General features: G+C 36.6%; 1 protein-coding gene across 7 annotated transcripts in view; it reads left to right on the top strand.

Annotated features, from left to right (window-relative positions):
- Positions 1-26,964, top strand: part of CEP135 (centrosomal protein 135) — a 78,014-nt gene that overhangs the window by 4,458 nt on the left and 46,592 nt on the right. For 6 of the 7 annotated variants that reach the window (XM_057547354.1, XM_057547356.1, XM_057547353.1 and 3 more), the window contains 7 exons: positions 925-1,092; positions 4,355-4,496; positions 6,394-6,478; positions 15,778-15,906; positions 17,848-18,063; positions 20,991-21,056; positions 24,290-24,428. In XM_057547354.1, the coding sequence (XP_057403337.1) occupies positions 925-1,092; positions 4,355-4,496; positions 6,394-6,478; positions 15,778-15,906; positions 17,848-18,063; positions 20,991-21,056; positions 24,290-24,428 (945 nt within the window). The remainder of the gene's footprint in view (positions 1-924; positions 1,093-4,354; positions 4,497-6,393; positions 6,479-15,777; positions 15,907-17,847; positions 18,064-20,990; positions 21,057-24,289; positions 24,429-26,964) is intronic. The other variant, XM_057547352.1, reaches the window with a different exon arrangement.

Here is a 26,964-nt window from a genome sequence, read left to right as displayed (position 1 = left end):
CCTTATGTGGATTAAATTTTTAGAATTAAAATTGCTATAGAGGGCCCTCCCTGGTGGCACAGTGGTTAAGAATCCACCTGCCAATGCAGGGGACATGGGTTCGAGCCCTGGTCCGGGAAGATCCCACATGCCGTGGAGCAACTAAGCCCGTGCACCACAACTAATGAGCCTGTGCTCTAGAGCCCATGAACCACAACTACTGAGCCTGTGCTCTAGAGCTCGTGAGCCACAACTACTGAAGCCCACGTGCCATAACTGCTGAAGCCTGTGTGCCTAGAGCCCATGCTGTGCAACAAGAAAAGCCCACACACCGCAAGGAAGAGTAGCCCCTGCTTGCTGCAACTGGAGAAAAGCCCGCATGCAGCAACAAAGACCCAACACAGCCATAAATAAATAAATTAATTAAATTTTTTTTTTAATTGCTGTAGAAAATATTAAATGCTGGTGCTGAAGAAATGTTCTTGAAATAACTTTTGTTTTTCTCTTACTGAGAGAAAGCCATGTGTCTGTCGTTCTGATTCTTTAATATACCGTCTTTGACCTGGAAGGTAGAATTAGAATGATTTCAAAGGTACTGGGCAAGGGGTAATTATATGGCTAACTTATTATAAAATCTTCTTATATTCAGTAGGAAGCCCTGTCTGATACCTGGCATGAATTCATAATCCTTTAGCTTCATATTCAGTTTACTGGATCAAAAGCCATGATTTATATTAGGCTCATACCACAGAAGAAAAATATAATTCCTTTTTGTGCTTAATGACTTATTTGCAGTTTGTTAATAGTGGTAGAAAAGGTATAGCCTTTCTAACAAAGCATACATGAGAATCAGGTGGAGCCTTTCAGATTACTATGACTTTTTGTATTTTGTGAAATGGAAGAATTTCTAGATTGTAAAATACTCTGAATCTTTTTCATTTTAAGAGTTGAAAACCACATTGAAAAAGTGTGCACGTGAAACATCTGATCTGAAATTTCTAAATAATCAATATGTTCATAAACTCAAGCTTTTGGAGAAAGAGAGCAAAGCTAAGAATGAAAAAATTCAACAACTTCAAGAAAAGAATTTGCAAGCTGTAGTACAAACTCCAGGTGCGTCTGTTCACTCTCAAAACAAATTGTACGCAGGTAATATTTTAAAGATGTTAGAACTGTTGACTGAAATGGGACTTTGGATTTTCATGCTTAGGCTTTAGTATTTGAAAAGATGTACTTGGCTAGTCACAAAAACTTTTAAATTTATTTCTGAAGATCCAGCTTATATTCTATACATGTGCTTAGAAATTTATATAATAATAACTTCTTAGATACAAGTAGTCTGGCTTCAGTGCCCAGAGTTTTATTTCCTTAATCATTAATTTAAATTCTTTTTTCTATTATTTTTATCATTATTATTATTTCAGTTATAAAAGTAATTCATACTCATTAAAGAATTTGGAAATGATGGGGTATATGCAGAGTTGGTGGTTGTCTGGGCATAAAGTCGGTGGAAGAATCTCCAGTACTAGTAACCAGATCATTGAGATGTCTAAACCATGGGATTAAGATTATGGAAGTAAGTGAGGTGTAGGAAAGGGCTGAATTATGAGACTAGGTAGAAACTGAAGTAATTTGGTCAGAATGAAGATTGCCATCAGAAGAGAGTTGAAGATCTGGACACTGGCACAGTTCTAACCAGTGACAAAGTCCAGGCGTAATCATGTTATTGTGTGCCTATAGCTGAGTGAAGAGGAGACTCATGAGAGTTGAGGAATTGGGAACCGAGGGGTCAGGGTGGGGGAGGAATCAGTGGGACTTGAAATGGCAGGAAATGAGATGGAAAGGGAGGACCGTGAGCCAAAGGCAGAAAAGATGGAGGAATGTGGGAGAAGATCTCAGAAGTACCTGGAAGATTAAGAAAACAAAAAAGAGGATAGATTTTTCTGAGGAAAGAGTGGGACAGATTCAAGAGAGATTTAGGAGGAAATTTTAATCTCTAAAATTTAGTGACTGAATGTGATAGACTTGGGAAGTAGAGGAATTCCTAAATTTCTGTTTGAAGGGAATGAGTGGGTAGATGATGGTACTATTTCTTAAGATAGAGAATGTGGAAAGCAGAACAGGAGTCCACCCTCCACAAAGGGTGTGTTGAGTATGTTATACCTACAGGACATTCACACTGAGATTTCTAGTATGCAGTGGGATATGTAGATCTGTTCTCAGAAGTATGAGCCCAGATGGAGATTCACATTTGGGAATCATTGGAATATCATGAGAATTGAAGCTCTGAATGTGGTAGGAATTATCTAGTAAGATTATGTAGACTGGTAAGAGAGGAGAACCAAAGACAGACCCTAGGAAAATTGGCATTTAAGGCACAGGTGAAAGAAGAGGGTCTTTGAAAGAAACTGAGGAGCAACCAAGGAGGAAAACCAGGAGATAAGGGAAGAAGAAAATGGTTTACTTGTTCAGGTGTGTATACAAGCAGGTCATTGAAATACTTTTTTTTTTTAAACATTTATATTAACATATTTCCATACAAATAACCCAATGAAAGTTTAGTATTAGTTGTTTTGTTTGTTTTTTTATACTGCAGGTTCTTATTAGGCATCAATTTTATACACATCAGTGTATACATGTCAATCCCAATCGCCCAATTCAGCACACCACCATCCCCACCTCACCGCAGTTTTCCCCCCTTGGTGTCCATATGTCCATTCTCTACATCTGTGTCTCAACTTCTGCCCTGCAAACTGGCTCATCTGTACCATTTTTCTAGGTTCCACATACATGCATTAATATACGATATTTGTTTTTCTCTTTCTGACTTACTTCACTCTGTATGACAGTCTCTAGATCCATCCACGTCTCAACAAATGACTCAATTTCGTTCCTTTTTATGGCTGAGTAATATTCCATTGTATATATGTACCACAACTTCTTTATCCATTCGTCTGTTGATGGGCATTTAGGTTGCTTCCATGACCTGGCTATTGTAAATAGTGCTGCAATGAACATTCGGGTGCATGTGTCTTTTTGAATTACGGTTTTCTCTGGGTATATGCCCAGTAGTGGGATTGCTGGGTCATATGGTAATTCTATTTTTAGTTTTTTAAGGAACCTCCATATTGTTCTCCACAGTGGCTGTATCAACTTACATTCCCACCAACAGTGCAAGAGGGTTCCCTTTTCTCCACACCCTCTCCAGCATTTGTTGTTTGTAGATTTTCTGATGATGCCCATTCTAACAGGAGTGAGGTGATACCTCATTGTAGTTTTGATTTGCATTTCTCTAATAATTAGTGATGTTGAGCATCTTTTCATGTGCTTCGTGGCCGTCTGTATGTCTTCTTTGGAGAAATGTCTATTTAGGTCTTCTGCCCATTTTTGGATTGGGGTGTTTGTTTCTTTGATATTGAGCTGAATGAGCTGTTTATATATTTTGGCGATTAATCCTTTGTCCGTTGATTCATTTGCAAATATTTTCTCCCATTCTGAGGGTTGTCTTTTCATCTTGTTTATGGTTTCCTTTGCTGTGCAAAAGCTTTGAAGTTTCATTAGGTCCCACTTGTTTATTTTTGTTTTTATTTCCATTACTCTAGGAGGTGGATCAAAAAAGATCTTGCTGTGATTTTCATCCTCAAAACAAGAGATTAGGAGTATAAAAAATTTGTTAGGATTCTAATGAGGACAAAGTTAAGGGTTACGTTTGTTCTTTGTGAGGGTCAATTAGTTTTTCAAGTACATGTCTAATCTTCGCCAGATACTGGAAAAGGTAAATTAGCCATGTGGTTTGGACCAAGGCAGGATATATCTAACATAAAAATAAATTACTCCTGCTAGTTTTAAGGATAATTGAGACAATTTACTAATTAAGAAATTATACTAATTCAGGGTATACATTCCGCTGTATACTAATTTTGCTTCTTAAAGTTTCAGTTATCTTCTCCTTTGACATTGCTTAATAAGCATGTTTATTTTAGTTATCACTGCCTTAAGCTCCTCATTTGACAGTTTCCTGCTGGTGATGATTTCTTGAGCTCATAGTAGCGAATACCACAAGGCACACTCAACTTTTAATCTTGCCAAAGTCTGGTCCTCATCTCCTGGAGGAAGAGATTAAATCTGGGCATATGTACCAAGCATGCAGAAAATAAAGCTTGTTTTATAACCATATCTTGTTGAGGTTTTCAGGAATGTGTTGTTTAAAGATCAGGTGGGTATTTATATATAAGGGAGAAAACATTTTATCAGTATGTAATATGAGCTAGAGACACACTTTATAACTAAAAGGCTAACCTTCTGAAATATTTAATTCTAAGACAGTGTTTTGTTTTGTTTTAAATTTTTTGAAATACACATTTGCTTTTTTTAGGTGGCAAGAAAAGAAGTATTGCTTTCAGGCGCCAGCGTATGCAAATTGACGAACCAGTCCCTCCCTCTGAAGTCAGTTCTTACCCAGTTCCTCAGCCAGATGACCCGTACATTGCAGACCTCCTGCAAGTGGCTGATAACAGGTGCATTAAATAATTCTTTGTTGGCTTTAGTTAATTGATCACTTAGTTCGCCTTCAGTTTCTTCATAGTAGGGCTTCTGTCTTCTTAACTAGCGTATCTTTGGTGCCTAGCACAGAACTTTTGCACAAGCACTCAGTAAATGCTTTCTGAGTGTATTCTGAATATAGAAGGTTTTTACTTGTTTTGAAACTTCTGATTTCAAAGAGATCATATATCTGATGTTTCTGTCCATATTTGATTTAAAACAATTTAGTGCCATCTAGAGCCTATTTCAGTAGAGTTGCTTTGACATTTAGTTTCATCACCCAGTAAATCTTTTACAGACTCTTTATTACTTCAGATTTTTGTCAAATACCAGTAGACATGAGTAGAGTTGTAACTGGCTTTGAAATTCTGCTTCATGATTCTCTAGCTCTATATGTTGATATTTCCTTAAATTGGAATCAGATATAAATTCTGTTTTAATTAAAACTTCATTAAGCTCTCTGGAAAAGGCACTATGTAACTGTTCTGGGGATGTAAAGATGAATAAGGTGGTGTTGCAGCTTTTGAGAAGCTTATAACCCAGTATAATAAAGATGAGACAAGGGAAATACACAAAATGCCATTAAGAAAATTATAAGAGGTACAGAGGAGTGAGAGAGCACTAGTGACAGCCTCTGTGGTCATAGCTGCAGAAACAGTTTAAAATACGGAACACACTAGTGGAAATGGTTAGTGCAGTTAACTTTTTACTTTGTAGATTACGCAGAGAGTGTGGGGGAGTTTTCTACTTTATTAATCTCAATATAGCAAAAAAGAAAAAGACATTGATTGAGGGACTAATTAGGATCTTTTAGCTCAGTTCTTCTCACACAGTATTATGTACCTGTATTTATATAGTTATCTGACCTTACCCATGATATATCTTGTGTTTTGTTTTTCTGGTACAGTTACAATCTAGGATTTAGACAGTGTGTTAGTATTATGCAAGAAGTTTTTGGGGGCTACATGTGTTAGCATTTTCTGTCTTTTTTTTTCGCCTTAACATTCTTCTTCATTCTTCTTTTCTATCAAACCATCATAGGTAGCACTAGTCTCTTGATTATCTTGTTTGTTTTAATTTGCACGTGCACATTTACCTGTATTCAGAGTCATTCGTGCATATGTAAGTGTGGGTGCATACATACTCCTTCCTACACCTAGATTAGTAGGAAATGTTGGTTCCAGTAATGGCAGGGACGAGCAGTGTTTAGCCTTACCCTACTCCATGGAAAATCTCTCGTAAAAGCAGACCTGGCCTCAGGCTTTATTTTTCCAGTATGAAAGTGGTTGTGTCATATTTATGTTAATGCGTGGCAAAGCTTGATGTAAAACAAATACATTTGAGCAGTTGCAGAATTCATTTAATTTAGACAAATCTTGTTTCTCTTAGAATTAACGAGTTCCGGAAAGGAGTAGGTTTTTTGCTGTAGTTACTTGGAAAATGGTAGTATTTCTCAATATTTTTCTTTTTTCTAGGATTGCAGGATAGTTCATTAGAAAATACAGGGTCATGTAGGGTCCCTTATTTCACTTTATAATATTGTAAATTTTGGACTAGACGCTTAGTTCCCTGAACCTGAGAATTGGCAACAGTACCTGGAAGAGTTGTCCTGAGGATCAAAATGCAGTAGTAGGCATAATGTATCTGAGTTTCAAATTATTTACCACTCAATTTTTTATCTATTCTTGGAAAATTAAATCTGCAAGACGATGTACTTTACACTGTGGCTTTGGAACCCTTTGGCACAGCACCTCCTACCTCACTGAGAAACAGAAAGTAGAGGGTTTTTAAGAGAAGACATCTAGTTTCACTTCTTGTTATTTTGTATTTCTTAACGAAAGTATATTGGCATTAGTTATAAATGTGTTTCAGAATTCAGGAACTTCAGCAAGAAGTCTACCAGTTACAAGAAAAGTTAGCAGTGATGGAAAGTGGACTGAGAGATTATAACAAGCAGGTAGGATTTTTATTTACTTGCATAGTAGGTGTGATTGTAAGTGAAATTAAGTTATACTTGATATTACTGATACTGAGTTTTTAATACAGCTCTTCTTTTTCATAAATTTGTTAATATTTAGAATTAATAGATGGAATGGCTTAGATGGCTTCAGGGCGTTCAGTCCATTCCCTTCATTATGCATGGAGGTGAATAGTAGTTTTTTGTTTTGCTTTGATTTTTTAAGGTGAATCATCTGTCTCCGCAAATATAACCATATTAACTGTTTCCATCTCAGGAGGTATTTTATTAAAGTGTGTTATGCTTTGTAATGGTATTTTAAATAATTTTTTAATCTTACTGTAGATTTTGTCATTTTGAATATAAGGCTCTTTGAAAGTTACTTTTCTGTGTTGCCGTATTTGTTGCATGCTTTTGCTACAAGCACTAGTACCCCATAACAGTTTCCTGAGGAAGCAGGGGAATTAATAGATGCAGAGTTAGATTATAACTTTAACAAGCTTTGTTCTTTCCTACTTTCTGTTGGTGTCTTGGCTAAATTCTGACTTGGATAATTATAGGCTTGCTTTCTTAACATGCTTACTGAAGTTAATAAATTGGGTAACATGTTTTTCATTTTCTGCACATGACTACGTTTTTTTGGAGTGGAGAAATCTGCACATACAAATATAGATGTAACTTATGTGTTGGTGTAACTGTTAAGTTTATAAAGTACTTTGAAGATTACTTGGATAAAATGGAGTTAAAAGGAATTGTTATAATGTCAACCAAAAAACTTACTTCATGGAGAGATGTGGAAGATATCAAATATGCACATGAGATGAATTGTATTGATATTTTTCAATTTATATTCAGTCATTCTTTCATCATATTTTTTTTCCAAGTACTTTATGAACATAAACTGACCAATCTTTACTATCTCTGTATGAGGTGGCTGGGGTGTTTGGAGAAAATAACCTGACCATTCTGATTGAAACCACCAATTTATTGTGGTTATCAATCTTGATTGAGTCCACTCTGTTCCCTATCAGTTGGTTTTTTTTTTTTTGCTTGAACTTGTTCTGTTTTTCTCAGCATATATTCCAGATTTTACTGTTCTCTTCAAGCTCTTTCCCTGCCTGTAAGACCCTCCTTCTCAGGATATCACCTTTTTTTCAATTTCCTATCTCTACCCCTTTAAAATGAGCAATATTCACACTCAGGCTCTCCTTAAGACTTAGTGGGTAGGGTGGTGTTCTTCCTGTTTAAGGTTTAGTCTTTCTGCCTGTGCACTTGGCCCCATTTCCTCTCTTCTCCTTAGGATATTGCTTTAATCAATTATTCTTTAACAAGCTTACATGGCCGCTTTACAGTTATAAATTTTTTAGTCTTCTTAACAGTCCTGTGAGGAGGCACTAGTGTCATCACTAATATCCCTTTAAAAATCTCTTTTAACTACTTTTCCCTCTTGCTAATTAATGTCTTCTCCCTCATGTGTACTTCTCTAAAGAGTATCTTATTCTTCTTTCTCTTCTTCTTCACCTCCTGTTCACTCCGTAACATTTTTCAATCTGGCTTCTGTCCCACACTTTATAAATTGATCTAGTAATTGATACCACTGACATTAATTGCTACCTCCAGAAGGATACTTTAAGTCTTCATTTTCGTGACGCACTCTGTAGTATTAGACATCATTCATAATTTTTCTTTGAAACTCATCCATGGCTTCATTTTCTTTTGGTTTACCTTTTCTTGCTTTTTTTTTTAACCTCTTATAATATCTTCTTTGCTTTTTTCCTTTGCCTGCTCCCTAAAATATCACTGTTTCTCAAGATTCTGTCTTTGACTCCTTCTCCTCTCCCTCTGTGTTTTCTCAAATAGTCTCATCCACTCTCTTAGTTTATTACCTGAATACTGATGACTCCCCAGTGTCTCAGGCTCAAACCTCTCTGCTGAGGACCAGACCCATATACCCAACTTGACACTGGGCATTTCCACTTGGATGAATGCTCTCTGTACACATATGCCTAGTACTGAACTTGCCAACTTCTGTCTCAAATCTCTTTTTCCTCCTATATTCTCTACTTTGGTTGGAAGCATCAGCATTTGCCCAAGCCAACATTCTGTAGTCTTTCTAGATCTCATTCTCCTCCTGTCACACACCACTCACCATGCTCTGTCAGTTCTGAGTGCTTCTTAAACTTACTACTTCGCTCTGCCCTATCCCACTGGCCCTAATCATCTCTCATCTATTCCTACAAGAGGTCTTCCTGCCTCTGGTCTTATTCTTATCAAATTCATCCTTTAGTCCAGAGTAATATTTCTCCCAGCGAAGTATTCAGTGCTTATCATAATTAGTTCCTGCCTAATTCTTCAGACTCATCTCCAACTATTAGTTTCCTCGCACATTACAGTCCAGTCATAGTGAGTCATTTCTGCTCCCTCAAACATACCATGTTGCTTTATGCTTCTTTGTCACTGCCTGGAACATCCCTCCTTTCTCCTCTGCCTAGCATCATTTATAACTTTTTTGGACTTGTTTATTTGATAAGGCCTTCATTAATTTCGATAGACACGACTATATTATGGAGTCTAAATCACTTTATTCCCTTGACTACTTTGGTACCATATACCTATTTCTATTTTTCTACCATTGAACAACATATTAAAGCAATTATTTGTTAGCTTGCTTGCTTTTCCTGTAAAGCTGTGTGTTCCTGAAAGTAAGGGACTGTGTTTTATTCATCTTTGTATACTTAGAACTAAGCTCAATAATTGTTAAATTGAATACTTGTCTGTTGTTTTCAAATTTTTTGGAAAAGAAAACCAAAGATTGAAAGTGTGTGGGTTTTACCAGATTCTTTTTTTTTTTTAATATTTGAATTTTATTTTATTTATTTTTTTATACAGCAGGTAATTATTAGTCATCAATTTTATACACATCAGTGTATACATGTCAATTCCAATCGCCCAATTCATCACACCACCATCCCCACCCCCCCGCAGCTTTCCCCCATTGGTGTCCATACGTTTTCTCTCTACATCTGTGTCTCAACTTCTTCCCTGAAAACTGGTTCATCTGTACCATTTTTCTAGGTTCCACATACATGCATTAATATACGATATTTGTTTTTCTCTTTCTGACTTACTTCACTCTATGACAGTCTCTAGATCCATCCACATCTCAAAAATGACCCAATTTCATTGCTTTTTATGGCTGAGTAATATTCCATTGTATATATGTACCACAACTTCTTTATCCATTCGTCTGTCGATTTAGGTTGCTTCCATGACCTGGCTATTGTAAATAGTGCTGCAATGAACATTGGGGTGCATGCGTGTTTTTGAATTATGGTTTTCTCTGGGTATATGCCCAGTAGTGGGATTGCTGGGTCATATGGTAGTTCTATTTTTAGTTTTTTAAGGAACCTCCATATTGTTCTCCATAGTGGCTGTATCAATTTACATTCCCACCAACAATGCAAGAGGGTTCCCTTTTCTCCACACCCTCTCCAGCATTTGTGGTTTGTAGATTTTCTGATCATGCCCATTCTAACTGGTGTGAGGTAATACCTCATTGTAGTTTTGATTTGCATTTCTCTAATGATTAGTGATGCTGAGCAGCTTTTCATGTGCTTCTTGGCCATCTGTATGTCTTCTTTGGAGAAATGTCTATTTAGGTCTTCGGCCCATTTTTGGATTGGGTTGTTTGTTTCTTTAATATTGAGCTGCATGAGCTGTTTATATATTTTGGAGATTAATCCTTTATCCGTTGATTCATTTGCAAATATTTTCTCCCATTCTGAGGGTTGTCTTTTCGTCTTGTTTATGGTTTCCTTTGCTGTGCAAAAGCTCTGAAGTTTCATTAGGTCCCATTTGTTTATTTTTGTTTTTATTTCCATTACTCTAGGAGGTGGATCAAAAAAGATCTTGCTGTGATTTATGTCAAAGAGTGTTCTTCCTATGTTTTCTTCTAAGAGTTTTATAGTGTCCGGTCTTACATTTAATCCATTTTGAGTTTATTTTTGTGTATGGTGTTAGGGAGTGTTCTAATTTCATTCTTTTACATGTAGCTGTCCAGTTTTCCCAGCACCACTTATTGAAGAGACTGTCTTTTCTCCATTGTATATCCTTGCCTCCTTTTTCATAGATTAGTTGACCATAGGTGCATGGGTTTACCTCTGGGCTTTCTATCTTGTTCCATTGACCTATGTTTCTGTTTTTGTGCCAGTACCATATTGTCTTGATTACTGTAGCTTTGTAGTATAGTCTGAAGTCAGGGAGTCTGATTCCTGCAACACCGTTTTTTTCCCTCAAGACTGCTTTGGCTATTCGGGGTCTTTTGTGTCTCAATACAAATTTTAAGATGATTTGTTCTAGTTCTGTAAAAAATGCCATTGGTAATTTGATAGGGATTGCATTGAATCTGTAGATTGCTTTGGGTAGTATAGTCATTTTCACAATATTGATCCTTCCAATCCAAGAACATGGTATATCTCTCCATCTGTTGGTATCATCTTTAATTTCTTTCATCAGTGTCTTATAGTTTTCTGCATACAGGTCTTTTGTCTCCCTAGATAGGTTTATTCCTAGGTATTTTATTCTTTTTGTTGCAGTGTAAATGGGAGTGTTTCCTTAATTTCTCTTTCAGATTTTTCATCATTAGTGTATAGGAATGCAAGAGATTTCTGTGCATTAATTTTGTATCCTGCAACTTTACCAAATTCATTGATTAGCTCTAGTAGTTTTCTGGTGGCATTTTTAGGATTCTCTATGTATAGTATCATGTCATCTGCAAACAGTGATAGTTTTACTTCTTCTTTTCCAATTTATATTCCTTTTATTTCTTTTTCTTCTCTGATTGCCATGGCTAGGACTTCCAAAACTATGTTGAATAATAGTGGTGAGAGTGGACATCCTTGTCTTGTTCCTGATCTTAGAGGAAATGCTTTCAGTTTTTCACCATTGAGAATGATGTTTGCTGTGGCTTTGTCATATATGGCCTCTATTATGTTGAGGTAGGTTCCCTCTATGACCACTTTCTGGGGAGTTTTTATCATAAATGGGTGTTGAATTTTGTCAAAAGCTTTTTCTGCATCTTTTGAGATGATCATATGGTTTTTATTCTTCAATTTGTTACTATGGTGTATCACATTGATTGATTTGCGTATATTGAAGAATCTTTGCATCCCTGGGATAAATCCCACTTGATCGTGGTGTATGATCCTTTTAATGTGTTGTTGGATTCTGTTTGCTAGTATTTTGATGAGGATTTTTGCATCTATTTTCATCAGTGATATTGGTCTGTAATTTTCTTTTTTTTTTTTTGTATCTTTGTCTGGTTTTGGGATCAGGGTGATGGTGGCCTCATAGAATGAGTTTAGTAGTGTTCCTCTGTAATTTTTTGGAAGAGTTTGAGAAGGATGGGCGTTAGTTCTTCTCTAAATGTTTGATAAAATTCACCTGTGAAGCCATCTGGTCCTGGAGTTTTGTTTGTTGGAAGATTTTTAATCACAGTTTCCATTTCATTACTTGTGATTGGTCTGTTCATATTTTCAATTTCTTCCTGGTTCAGTCTTGGAAGGTTATACCTTTCTAAGAATTTGTCCATTTCTTCCAGGTTGTCCATTTTATTGGCATAGAGTTGCTTGCAGTAGTCTCTTAGGATGCTTTGTATTTCTGCGGTGTCTGTTGTAACTTCTCCTTTTTCATTTCTACATTTATTGATTTGAGTCTGCTCCCTCTTTTTCTTGATGAGTCTGGCTAATGGTTTATCAATTTTGTTTATCTTCTCAAAGAACCAGCTTTTAGTTTTACTGATCTTTGCTATTGTTTTCTTTGTTTCTGTTTCATTTATTTCTGCTCTGATCTTTACGATTTCTTTCCTTTTGCTAACTTTGGGTTTTGTGTGTTCTTCTTTCTCTAGTTCCTTTAGGTTTAAGGTTAGATTGTTTATTTGAGATTTTTCTTGTTTCTTGAGGTAGGCTTGTATATCTATAAACTTCCCTCTTAGAACTGCTTTTGCTGCATCCCATAGGTTTTGGATCATCGTGTTTTCATTGTCATTTGTCTCTAGGTATTTTTTGATTTCCTCTTTGATTTCTTCAGTGATCTCTTGGTTATTTAGTAACATATTGTTTAGCCTCTATATGTTTGTGTTTTTTACGTTTTTTCCCCTGTAATTCATTTCTAATCTCATAGCTTTGTGGACAGAAAAGATGGTTGATATGATTTCAATTTTCTTAAATTTACTGAGGCTTGATTTGTGACCCCAGATGTGATATATCCTGGAGAATGTTCCGTACGCACTTGAGAAGAACGTGTAATCTGCTGTTTTTGGATGGAATGTCCTGTAAATATCAATTAAATCTATCTGATCTATTGTGTCATTTAAAGCTTCTGTTTTCTTATTTATTTTCATTTTGGATGATCTGTCCATTGGTGTAAGTGAGGTGTTAAGGTCCCCCACTATTATTGTGTTACTGTCGATTTCCTCTTTTATAGCTGTTAGTAGTTGCCTTATGTATTGAGGTGCTCCTTTGTTGGGTGCATATATATTTATAATTGTTCTATCTTCTTCTTGGATTGATCCCTTGATCATTATGTAGTGTCCTTCCTTGTCTCTTGTAACATTCTTTGTTTTAAAGTCTGTTTTATCAGATATGAGTATTGCTACTCCAACTTTCTTTTGATTTCCATTTACATGGAATATCTTTTTCCATCCCCTCACTTTCAGTCTGTATGTGTCCCTAGGTCTGAAGTGGGTCTCTTGTAGACAGCATATATATGGGTCTTGTTTTTGTATCCATTCAGCAAGTCTGTGTCTTTTGGTTGGAGCATTTAATCCATTCACGTTTAAGGTAATTATTAATATGTATGTTCCTATGACCATTTTCTTAATTGTTTTGGGTTTGTTTTTGTAGGTCCTTTTCTTCTCTTGTGTTTCCCACTTAGAGAAGTTCCTTTAGCATTTGTTGTAGAGTTGGTTTGGTGGTGCTGAATTCTCTTAGCTTTTGCTTGTCTGTAAAACTTTTGATTTCTCCATCGTATCTGAATGAGATCCTTGCCGGGTAGAGTAATCTTGGTTGTAGGTTCTTCCCTTTCATCACTTTAAGTATATCATGCCACTTGCTTCTGGCTTGTAGAGTTTCTGCTGAGAAATCAGCTGTTAACCTTATGGGAGTTCCCTTGTGTGTTATCTGTCGTTTTTCCCTTGCTGCATTCAATAATTTTTCTTCGTCTTTAATTTTTGCCAATTTGATTACTATGTGTCTCAGCGTGTTTCTTTTTGGGTTTGTCCTGTATGGGACTCTCTGCGCTTCCTGGACTTGGGTGGCTATTTCCTTTCCCATGTTAGGGAAGTTTTCGACTATAATCTCTTCAAATATTTTCTCTGGTCCTTTCTCTCTCTCTTCTCCTTCTGGGACCCCTATAATGCGAATGTTGTTGCGTTTAATGTTGTCCCAGAGGTCTCTTAGGCCGTCTTCATTTCTTTTCATTCTTTTTTCTTTATTCCGTTCCGCAACAGTGAATTCTACCATTCTGTCTTCCAGGTCACTTACCCGTTCTTCTGCCTCAGTTATTCTGCTATTGATTTCTTCTATTGTAGTTTTCATTTCAGTTTTGTATTGTTCATCTCTGTTTGTTTCTTCTTTAATTCTTCTAGGTCTTTGTTAAACATTTCTTGCATCTTCTCGATCTTTGCCTCCATTCTTTTTCCAAGGTCCTGGATCATCTTCACTATCATTATTCTGAATTCTTTTTCTGGAAGGTTGCCTATCTCCACTTCATTTAGTTGTTTTTCTGGGGTTTTATCTTGTTCCTTCATCTGGTACATAGCCCTCTGCCTTTTCATCTTGTCTATCTTTCTGTGAATCTGGTTTTTGATCCACAGGCTGCAGGATTGTAGTTCTTCTTGCTTCTGCTGTCTGCCCTCTGGTGGATGAGGCTATATAAGAGGCTTGTGTAGGTTTCCTGATGGGAGGCGCTGGTGGTGGGTAGAGCTGACTGTTACTCTGGTGGCCAGAGCTCAGTAAAACTTTAATCCGCTTGAATGCTGGTGAGTGGGGCTGGGTTCCCTCCCTGTTGGTTGTTTGGCCTGAGGCAATGCAACACTGGAGCCTACGTGGGCTCTTAGGTGGGGCTAATGACAGACTCTGGGAGGGCTCACGTCAAGGAGTACTTCCCAGAACTTCTGCTGCCAGTGTCCTTGTCCCCATGGTGAGCCCCAGCCACCCCCCACCTCTGCAGGAGACCCTCCAACACTAGCAGGTAGGTCTGGTTCAGTCTCCCCTGGGGTCACTGCTCCTTCCCCTGGGTCCCGATGCGCACACCACTTTCTGTGTGCCCTCCAAGAGTGGAGTCTCTGTTTCCCCCAGTCCTGTTGAAGTCCTGTAATCAAATCCCGCTAGCCTTCAAAGTCTGATTCTCTAGGAATTCCTCCTCCCGTTGCCAGACCCCCAGGTTGGGAAGCCTGACGTGGGGCTCAGAACCTTCACTCCAGTGGGTGGACTTCTGTGGTATAAGTGTTCTCCAGTCTGTGAGTCACCCACCCAGCAGTTACGCGATTTGATTTTACTGTGATTGCGTCCCTCCTACCGTCTCATTGTGGCTTCTCCTTTGTCTTTGGATGTGGGGTATCTTTTTTGGTGAGCTTCAGTGTCTTCCTGTCAATGATTGTCCAGCAGCTAGCTGTGATTCTGGTGTTCTCACAAGAGGGAGTGAGAGCACGTCATTCTCCACCATCTTGGTTCAGGTTCCAGTTTTTCCAGATTCTTGTATGTGAATTCGTGGTTGGTAGTGATGTTTTTAATCATAGTCTGTTGTTTTCTAAATAATAGATAATTAATTAAATTCACTCCAGCCTCATATCCTTTTTAATATTGAGTTTCAGTAGCAAATCACTTTCCTTTGTGTTTTACATTCATTTGTTTATCCCACATTTATTCCACCAGGCAGTGAAGTAGTTCAGACTCAGTTCCAGTAGTTAGTAGTTTCTTTTTATATAAACATTGCCTACTCTTAGAGGAGGAAAAAACAAAACAAAAAAATTAAATTAGGAAGAATCGCTTCAATAAAAATACTTGTGAAACCTACGTTGACAATTCTTAGGTTGATATTTTCTGTGTATATTTTTGCTCTGCATAAATTCATTTCATAATCCCATTTATGTGTGGGTATATATATGAATGCTAATCTTTTGTATATATTGTGGGACGTAAGAAAAATGGAAGTATATCCAAATAAATGTTTGTCCAGTGTTAATCATTTCAGTTTAAAACCTGAGTTTTTAAAATGACAGCATGACTTTATGTCTTCAGATTGAACTAAGAGAACGAGAGATAGAACGACTGTCAGTTGCATTGGATGGGGGTCGCTCCCCTGATATCCTTTCTCTGGAGACTAGAAATAAAGCCAACGAAAAGCTTATTGCTCATTTAAATATTCAGGTAATGACTTTTATAATTATTTCACTGAGCATTTAAAATCATAAGTGTTTATAATGGTCTATGGGTTTGTGAAAGTGACAGGGTTGTTTGCTTGGCTAGTATTTACAGTGGAAAAAATTTTATAGAGTCAAGGTATCCAAAATTGGGTGCAGCTATTGAAAAATCATGTTTTTAAAGAATATTTAATGAGGTAGGAATATATATATACCATAATGACAAATATTTAAAAGAAGAGAATAAACCATAGGTAAAATGTAACCTTCAGTTTGCTTTTAAAAAAAATGTGTGTGTATAAAATTGATGACTAATAAGAACTTGCTGTATAAAAAAATTTTTAATTTTTAAAAAATTAAAAAAAAAACACTTGGTGAACACAGAAAGAAAAAAATGTGTGTATGCATTCAGAGAGAGAAAACACTAGAAGAGAATACACCAAAATACACTAACAAAGTTTATCTTTGTGTGATGGGATAGTCTTCTTTATGATTTTCTCCATTTTCAAAATTTTTATGACAGTATGTCTTTTATAATATAAAAAAGGTGATTTTTTAAAATAAATATAAAAATTAAACATATAGTTTTCACTTACTTATGTAGTGGTTTCCCTCGTCATGCATTTGACCTCAGAGTGAAAGAACAAGAGACTTCTATGAAGCATGACAAATGACCTTTAGAAATTTATTTATTTGTTTTTTAATTGAAGTATAGTTGAGTTACAGTGTGTGTTAGTTTCTGGTATACAGCAAAGTGATTCAGTTATACATATTATATATGTATTCTTTTTCATATTCTTTTCCATCGTCTTTTATTACATGATATTGAATATAGTTCCCTGTGCTATACAGTAGGACCTTGTTCTTTATTTTATATATGGTAGTTTGTATCTGCTAATTCCAAACTCCTGATTTATCCGTCCTCCATCCCCTTACCCCTTTGGTAACCGTAAGTTTGTTTTCTGTGTCTATGAGTCTGTTTCTGTTTAGTAAATAAGTTCATTTGTATTTTTTTTTATTCCACATATAAGTGATATCATATGGTATTTGTCTTTCTCTTTCTGACTTATTTCATTTAGTATGATAATCTCTAGGTCCATCCATGTGTTTGTAAATGGCATTATTTCATTCTTTTTTATGGCTAGATAATATTCCATTGTGTGTGTGTGTATATATATATATACACACCACAACTTCTTTATCCATTCATCTGATGGACATTTAGGTTGTTACCATGACCTTCAGAAATTTAGATGTCACTGCTGCCTAGACTGCAATCAGAATAGAGTAAGCCCCAAATATCAGCAGTAGCTCTCGAGCAGTGCTGTTCAGTAGAAATGGGATATGAGCCACATAGGTAATTTAAAATTTCCTAGTAGCCTGATTAAAAAAGTAAAAAGAAAACAGATGAGATTAATTTTAATAATGTATCTACCTAAATATATCCAAAATATTACCATTTCAACATGTAATCAATGTTGTCAAATATCATTGCAACATTTTACTTTTTTTGTACTAAGTCTTTGGGATCCTGTTTGTATTTTACATTTATAGCACATCTCTGTTTGGACTAGCCACATTTTAAGTGCTCAGTAGCCATGTGTGGATGCTAGTGGCTACTATACTGGACAGCACTCTAGACTAATATTATCATCGTAGTGATAATCTTGTCATATTTTTAAAACTCTGTATTGGGAAAAAGTTCACACAAATTTCTTACTTATCCTTTCCTTCCATGCTAGAAAATTGAAGACAGTGGATATATATTTTTACTAAACCACACATTGTCAGTTTTGCAAATCAAAACAGTATAAGTTTGCAAATGTAAAATAGCTGGGGTTTTAAATTTTGGATTTTAAAAACATATAGTATTTTGAAATATTTTGGAAGTTCAGTCTTTTAATAATTTTCCAATTTATATACCTTATGAATTACAAATTCAATTTAGGTTGACTTTCTTCAGCAAGCTAATAAAGACCTGGAAAAGCATATACAAGAGCTTATGGAAACCAAAGAAACAGTAACTACTGAAGTTGTTAATTTAAGTAACAAAAATGAAAAACTCTGCCAGGAATTAACTGAAATTGACCAGTTAGCACAGCAGTTGGAAAGACATAAAGAAGAAGTGCTTGAGACTGCCGACAAAGAACTTGAGGAAGCAAAGGTGTGTCTAGGTTGTGGAGGTGCTCATTAATTCTCCTGGAGTATGGTGAGCTTGAGACCTTTTGATGTCCTATTCGGGCCTTTTGGTTTGTTTTTTGATTCACGTTTTTCTAAGGTGTTTTTTACATCCCCTAAATTCTTGCCCTTTTTCTAGTTGTTTGTCTTTCTGAAACACATCTCTTCCTAGGACAGCTCTCCAGACTCTATCCTCTTTTCCTACAAGATTTTCTTCTCTGTCCTTTTATCTCTGCATTGTGAGCAGGCTTCTGAAGTTTGTCCTCTAAGTCATTTTGTGCTCATGAACTTTTAAAGGTATTTTTTGAAACTGTGTATGTCCTTGCACATTTTTAAGTTGATAGCTAACATTTTTCATCTTCAAGTTTAAATAGATGCAAAGGATGTAATTTCTAATCAATTGTAAGTATTGATCTCTTAAAACTGTCACATCATTCTTTTAAATATAGCCAGTATAATCCAAATGACCCTTCTTGAAATCCTCACAGAATTTTATCCTATTTTAACATATTTTATGCTTGAATATCTTTTTATAATAACTCATGTCAAATGTCTCTGCAATTAAAAAAATATATGAATTGAAATTTTTTGTTTTAAAAAATGTCCTGCGATTGTAAGGTTCAGAGTGTTAGTATTTAGTATTTTCCTCTAAATAGTGTTATCATTATAATTATTAGTAATCAGTGGATCAAAGTGACAACTGTAGTACAAATGTTGATAAATACTTATTAAATAAAAAAGTAAAATTTTATTGGAAATACATCTCTTAGTGAGATATAATGGGAGAAAATAGTGTCTTAATCAAAGGCTTCGGCCAGCTCCAACATTTCAGGTTATCTTTTTGTCTGGGCTTCAGAAGTTTTTTATAAGTTGAGATAGAATTACATTAGATGCATGCCCTTCTTTTGAGAAGTGGGGAAAAGGCAGTTGTGGAAGGGGAGGTGGGAAAGAAGAACTCACATGATACCTAGAGCACAAGCAAGTTCTCAGGTAGATAATTTTTAAGAAGGACTGTATGTGCAAATTAAGAATCCAGATATTGATTCCTTAAAACTATATATACATATATATATTATATATATAATATATATTGTAAATAATATATCATTTATATATATATATATGATAGTTTTACATAATACTTGGATAGTCTTTATGTTATCCCAGGAATGAGTATAACCTAGTTTGAAGATCACTACTTTACATCAGTTGAATAATATGAGTTAATTTTATAGTGTCACCTCCACTAACTAGGGGAATAGAAGGAAACTACCTCAACATAATAAAGGCCATATTATGAAAAGCCCACAGCTAACATCATACCCAGTGACAAAAGACTGAAAACTTTTCCTCTAAGGTTAGGAGCAAGGGAAGGATGCCCATTCTCACTACTTCTATTCAACATAGTACTGGCAGTCCTAACCAGAGGAATTAGGCAAGAAAAAGAAATAAAAGGCATCCAAATTAAAAGAAAGAAGTAAAATTATGTTTCCAGATGAGATGATCTTATATGTAGAAAACCCTAAAGATTCCATTAAAAAGAAAAAAAAAAAACAGAACTAATAAATTCAGCAAACTTGCAGGATACAAAATCATTGCATAAAAACCTGGTACATTTCTATATGCTAGTAATTAAAATACAAAAAGGAAATTAAGAAAATAATCCCATTTACAATAGCATCAAAAAAGAATAAAGAGGGCTTCCCTGATGGTGCAGTGGTTGAGAATCTGCCTGCCAATGCAGGGGACACGGGTTCGAGCCCTGGTCTGGGAAAATCCCACATGCTGCGGAGCGACTAGGCCCGTGAGCCACAACTACTGAGCCTGCGCGTCTGGAGCCTGTGCTCCGCAACAAGAGAGGCCACAATAGTGAGAGGCCCGCGCACCGCGATGAAGAGTGGCCCCCACTTGCTGCAGCTGGAGAGAGCCCTCGCACAGAAACGAAGACCCAACACAGCCAAAAATAAATAAATAAATTTTAAAAAAAGAATAAAGTACTTAAGGATAAACTTAATCAAGGAGGCAAAAGACTTGTACCCTGACAGCTATAAAACACTGCTGAAAGAAGTAAAGACAGAAATAAATGGAAAGATATCCTGTGTTCATAGATTGGAAGACTGCATACTGCTCGAATGTCCATACTACCCAAAACAATGTGCAGATTCAGTGTAATACCTCTCCAAATCCCAATGGCATTTTTTACAGAAATAGGAAAAAAATCCTGAAATTCATGTGGAATCTTAAGGGACCCAGAATAGTCAAGACAGTCTTGAAAATGAAGAACATAATTATTGCAGTTTTAATTTTGCTTTTGTGGCTTTAGTTTCATTGCAGCACTCCTATATCTCATTCCTCTCCTTTTCCACTTCCTTTTGCATATTCTGTGCTGTGCATACAACATATTGAACACAGCTTCACGTGTCCCATTGGCAGTAATCAAGAATGACAACTTGGCTCAATAAAAGATTCCTATTAGGTTATAATATTTTAATCTTGGCATTCAGCACTCTCAGTTGCAGTATAGAGGATCCAGGTTGGTAGTAGCAGGTGGTGAGAAAGCAAATAAGATAAGAAAGTCAGGAAATGACAGGGCCACAAGACGAATCCTAAAAATCAAGGGTCAAGGAAAGTCCTACAAGTATACAGATAGAAAAAGATTTTCAAGTAGCCCTCTCGTTTCACATGTTACAGATAGGTCCCTGTAAGCATTCAGGATACCAAGAATTAAAGAGAAACCTAAACTTTGCCTCCTCCTCATTGAAACTGAGGCCTAGGGCTGGCTAACGCCTCAGATCTCACTGGTGAGAGGGAACATGAACTGCTCGAAAAATGGCTTGGTCTCATTGGCACTGTGACTTAGTGATAAGTATTCTTGACTTTTAGGTATTTACCTAATAGGCTTTTTATTCCTAGAAAGAGATTAAGAAAAAGCTATCTGAAGTGCGGAATCTTGAAGAAACAATGGGAAAACTTCAACTGGTAAGTAGGTGTTATATTGCAGGGGTCCCCAACCCTCGGGCCGTGGACCAGTACCAGTCCTTGGCCTGTTAGGAGCCGGGCCGCGCAGCAGGAGGTGAGCGGCAGGTGAGCAGAGCTTCATCTGCTGCTCCCCATCACGCGCATTACCGCCTGAGCCATCCCCCCACCTCCCATCTGTGGAAAAATGGTCTTCCACGAAACCGGTCCCTGGTGCCAATAAAGGTTGGGGACTGCTGTTATATTGAATTGCCAGCATTTTCATCAAGAAAATTTTTATGTTTTATGTTACTTTTTTTTTACTAAGATATAATTAACCTATCATGATATTCACTCTTTTAAGTGAACAATTCAGCGGTTTTGGTATAGGCACAAAGTAGTGCAACCATAGTTTGTCCAAATTATGGAAGACCTTCTAAACCGTGGCAGGATGTTTGGATTTTATTCTAGTGGACAATAGAAAGCTATCTAAAGTGTAAGCAGAATAAGATAAAGGCATCGGAGATTAAAATGAATGAACTGGTTTCTTAGAAAATGTGAGAAAGTAATTTAAGGTATTAAAATGATCTTCATCTGTCAGTGATCTCATTGCTACTCTGCTCCCGCAGTTTTGTATCCACTCCCTGAGGGGCTGTCTGGTCAGTCTTTACCTTGCCATTGGCAAGGCTGGCGTGAGCAAAAGAGTGAGGAGGAAGATAGGAGGTGCAGTGGTGTTTTTCATTACTGTCTAATTCCAAAACATTTTATCACTCCAGAAAAAAACTTCATATCCATTAGCAGCCACTCCTCATTTTGCTCTGCTCAGCCTCTGACAACCACTGGTCTGCTATCTGTTTCTGTAGATTTGCCTATCCTGGATATTCTGTATAAATGGAATTATATAATATGTGACCTTTTGTGTTTGGCTTTCACTTAGCACAATGTTTTCAAGGTTCAAGCATGTCATAGCATGTATCATTACTTCTTTTTATGGCTAAGTAATATTCCATTGTATATATATATTTAATTTCATTTATATTTTTATAATTGTTTAATAGCATACATAATAGGTAGCAAGTTACACTCAAATTTGGAAAACCTGTTAGGAATTTTATGTTCTTTAAATGACTTCATGACTTGTCAGCTTACTAATATTTAAACTGAAAATTGATAGTTACTTCGTAAAATTTTGTTGACTTTTGTTAAAAGCACTCAATCGTCTTTTAATAATTTTGTTTGGCATTACAAACCATTTTACTAGTCATATTGTTTGTTCTGGTGGTCTTCAAATGAGAAAACTAGTAATCATCCCAGCATAAACCTAGATATAGCATATAGTCTTAGAGCCTAGAACTGGCAGAAAGAATGTCTTGCTTACAGGTAGAAACTTCTAGGTGGTCATCCAAAAGATTGTTAAGAATTTTTTTTAATAGCCTGTTAAATTGGATGAGTTTCCACTAATATTGCAAAGACTAATACTAATTTCCAAGTTTTCTCATTACTTATACTCTTTTTTTTTTTTTTTTTAATTTTATTTATTTATTTATGGCTGTGTTGGGTCTTCGTTTCTGTGCGAGGGCTTTCTCTAGTTGCAGCGAGCGGGGGCCACTCTTCATCGCGGTGCGCGGGCCTCTCACTATCGCGGCCTCTCTTGTTGCGGAGCACAGGCTCCAGACGCGCAGGCTCAGAGTTGTGGCTCACGGGCCTAGTTGCTCCGTGGCATGTGGGATCTTCCCAGACCAGGGCTCGAACCCATGTCCCCTGCATTGGCAGGCAGATTCTCAACCACTGCGCCACCAGGGAAGCCCTACTTATACTCTTTTTACAGTCAAGCTGTAATGTTCTGGTGGCAGTCATAAGGCAAATTAAAAAACAAAGCCATTTGTGATATGCTGGCACATAGTAGGTGTTCAAATACTTGTTGATTTTTATATGCTCACTATTAACAGTGCATCACAATGGCTTCCTGTTTTATTCAACTGCAGGTATTCAGTTCAGCTCAATATTTTTTTTTTATAAATTTATTTATTTATTTATTTATTTATTTATTTATTTATTTATTTTTGGCTGCGTTGGGTCTTCATTGATGCACACAGGCTTTCTCTAGTTGCGGAGAGCGGGGGCTACTCTTTGTTGCGGTGCGCAGGCTTCTCACCGCAGTGTTCTCTTGTTGCGGAGCACAGGCTCTAGGCACACGGGCTCAGTAGTTGTGGCACGTGGGCTTCAGTAGTTGTGGCTCGCGGGCTCTAGAGCGCAGGCTCAGTAGTTGTGGCGCACGGGCTTAGTTGCTCAGTGGCATGTGGGATCTTCCCAGACCAGGGCTCGAACCCGTGTCCCCTGCATTGGCAGGCAGATTCTCAACCACTGTGCCACCAGGGAAGTCCCTCAGCTCAATATTGAATAATTGAATTAGCTAAACCTGCTAAATGTTGTCTACTCTTGAGTTTCATAGATATTTTTAAATTCTCCAGTGAGGTCAATAAATGTAAAGTAGATGTTTTGATGATGTTTTCACTACAGTGTAAGCTCCATGAGGACAGGGATTTTTGCTGTTTGTTCACTGCTGTTTGTATGCACACTGTATACAGTTATATGTGATTCATAATGCTTGTCTCAGAACTCTGACCAAGTTTCAGTATTGTTGCCTGACAGCAAGATGTTGCTGTACTTTCCGACCTTCTTATTTTTTCCATTGGTACTACATTTTATGTATTTTTAAGGTAAATACTAATGATATTATTAGCTAACACTTATTAAGTACTTGCCATGTGCCGGACACTGTACAGAGTGCTTCACATTCATAGAGTCATCCATTCATAGATGAATCCTCAGTGTCCAGGTACTGGTCTTACCCTCATTGTGCAGATGAGGCTGAGAGAGAAACCTTTGTACTTATGTATACCTATGGTAGTCTTACAGCACTGTCTTCTGCTTTTCTTTAAACATAAAAAAAGCTTAAAAATTTTTTATTGTACAAGTACATATTCATTTTTTAAAAAGACAATATGCTAAACAAATTAAAAGAAAATAAAATCCAATAGTTCTACTACTTTAGAAGGAGCACCGTTGAATTTGGGTTTTATTGTTGCTTTTAGCCACAGTTGATAATTAACTTTCATTGAAACCATATATATTTGACTGACTAAAAATGTGTATGTGAATTACTCTTAAATAAATGTGCTTACAAATATCTATTTTAAGTGCTATAATATTTATAAAGTTGCTAGAAATCTTAATTATAGTGTTAAAATTTTCAGGAATTAAACTTATGTCATAAAGAAAAGGAGAGACTGAGTGATGAACTCCTTATAAAATCAGACCTGGAAACTGTTGTTCATCAGCTTGAACAAGAAAAGCAAAGACTTAACAAAAAAATTGAAAGTTTTGCAGTTACAGGTAAAATATAAAATGTTGATAACTTAAAAAGTGATTGTGATTTCCTCTTAATGTATTATTTTTAGTAGTAGATGATCTTTCATTCATTCATTCAATAAATATTTGTTGAGTGCTTGCTGTGTATCAGAAACCAGAGTAGGCACTGAGATCCAGTAGAAAACCTCTCTGCCTCAAGGACCTTACAGGGGCCTTTTACATTCTGACTAGTTGGTACAGGGAACCACGGTTGAATATTTTTTAATGTATATATATCCTTCTTTGAGGCATGCAATAATAGAATTAATTAAGACTACCCGGAAGACCATTCTGAAATAGTGGAAAATTGAAGTATAGAATCTTTTTAAGTAAATGCAGTTTTATCATCTTAAAGTACACACACACACACACTTGAAATAGGCTTTCTGCCAGGTACCCCATCCTAAATGAGTTGGTTTAAGGAACTTGTAAGAATTCATTCATTTGTTCATTCATTCATTTGACAAGTGTTTATGAACCGATTTTGGTGCCATGGTACATAATGGTAAACAAGATACACAAGGCCCCTGCTCCTGTGGCGGCTTTAATCTAGTTAGGGAGACAAACTAGTAGCACATAAGTGAAGAAGTTAGTTTTAGGTGATAAGGGTTTTCCAGTACAATGGGAGGGTATGCTAGAGATCGACTGATCCAAGGGCTTAGTGACAGGACACCAGCCATATGAAGATCTGGGGCAATTTTCCAGGCAGAGGGGATGGCAAGCGTAGAAGCCTGGTGCCATCAAACTCCATGTAGTGAAGGAAAGCCGGTGTGCTATTTTAAGAAGAAGCTATATCCTAGGCACTTCAGCATTCATGTGGATAATCTGTCTGACCTTCTCTACTTACCAGCTGCATGACTTGAGCGTGTTACTTAGCATTGCTTCAGTCTCCATATCTACGTGGTTAATGATGGCACCTAACCCAACAGGTTGTTGTGAGGATTAAATGGGTTAATATATTATTAAAGTGCTTAGACCTACACATAAAAGTTTGCAGTTTACTTCCTTTCATGCTAGCTCTGTCCTGCCATTTCAGTGTAATTTTTCAGATACCTGAAACTCCCTCGTTTCTTTGTGTTTTGAATACATCCCCCTGCCCAAAACCTAGCCATGGATCAACCAGAACACTTACACACGAGCAGCTAAGCACTCCTTGCATGTGCACCCGACAGTATCGATGGCACCGTAAATTATATATGATCCCAAACCACAGCACCCCCCTCAGTGATGTATGGAAATCTTACTCTATATTTCTTACTGCTTAGTTGCCCAGTCTCTGCAGGGAACATTTTCAAATATTTTTCATTCTCAGTAAACCCATTCTAAGAGGATGATCTTAACCTTTGGTTTCCCCTAAGAAAATGGAAGCCGTCAGGGAGGCGTTCCGTCGGTTTCCTGTCCCCAGGTCTTGAACCTGTCCGTCTTTATCTTCCCTCCTGTTACATGTACCTCTTATGAAAGGCCACTGCCTCCATCTGTTCTCTAGATCCCATTTTCTCTAATTTTAAAACGCTTTCATATTAATTATCTCCTTTCCTAACTTTAGCCTTTGTACTGTTTTTTCCCATTGATATTCAAACGTGCTTACCCTTCTCCCATTCTAAAAGCAAAAATTGTACCCATTCCTATCCAGCCACTCTTTCCTTCTCATCATAGCTTTAACATCTTAAAAAGTCATCTATACTTTTCTGCTTGATCACCAACTACCCTTTAGCACCTCAGTCCACTCCAGTTGGCTCTGTCCTCACGTCACCAATAAAACAGCTCTTGTTAGGGTCACCACTCACCTCCATTATGGTAAATGCAGTGGACACTTTCCATTCATCAATTTATTTGACTTAGCATTTAACACATTTGCCTGTTCCTTCCACTCTCATACTTTCTTACCTCTCTGGTCACTCCTCAGAATGAATTCCCCTATTCATCCTCCAGATTGCATTGCATGCTGTTCTTTTGTAGCTCTTGTCCTACTACAACTAGAATAATTATTTGACCTTGGCTATGTTTTTCATACTTGTATCCTTAGCTCATGCTGGGCATATAGTAAATACTCAGTAATTATCTGTGGAATGAATGAAAGAAAAGCTGGAAAGTGAATCAGAAAATGTCTTGAAAATCATTTCATGCTTTAGAGTTGTAAAGAATATCAGTTAAATTGAACTATATGAAATTGCCAGTATTAGGCTACTTTTGACTCCTGAAAAGGTGATTTCTATGGTAAAAGTTAATAATTGTGTTTATTTGAAGAAAGACTAGTTGTTTTGACCTCTTTGTGTATATACTATATTGAATTCAAGCTTAATGTTAAAATTGCCCACATTATGATCAATTGTTTACAGGTAAATTTTCTTTTAGTGCATTTTCAGGTCATCATAATGTACCATGTGGTGATTTACTGCTTCAGTACTACTGTGTAGTACTAAATAGTACCTATCCTTGTATATGACAAAAGCAGAGGACTTTGACTTATTGGATTTTATTTAAACTTTTAATTTTTGCTTTTGTTTTTTTTTCTCTTTTC

Source organism: Balaenoptera acutorostrata, chromosome 5, assembly GCF_949987535.1.
Source record: "Balaenoptera acutorostrata chromosome 5, mBalAcu1.1, whole genome shotgun sequence".
Lineage (NCBI taxonomy): Eukaryota > Metazoa > Chordata > Mammalia > Artiodactyla > Balaenopteridae > Balaenoptera > Balaenoptera acutorostrata.
This window is presented reverse-complemented; position numbering and strand designations above follow the sequence as displayed.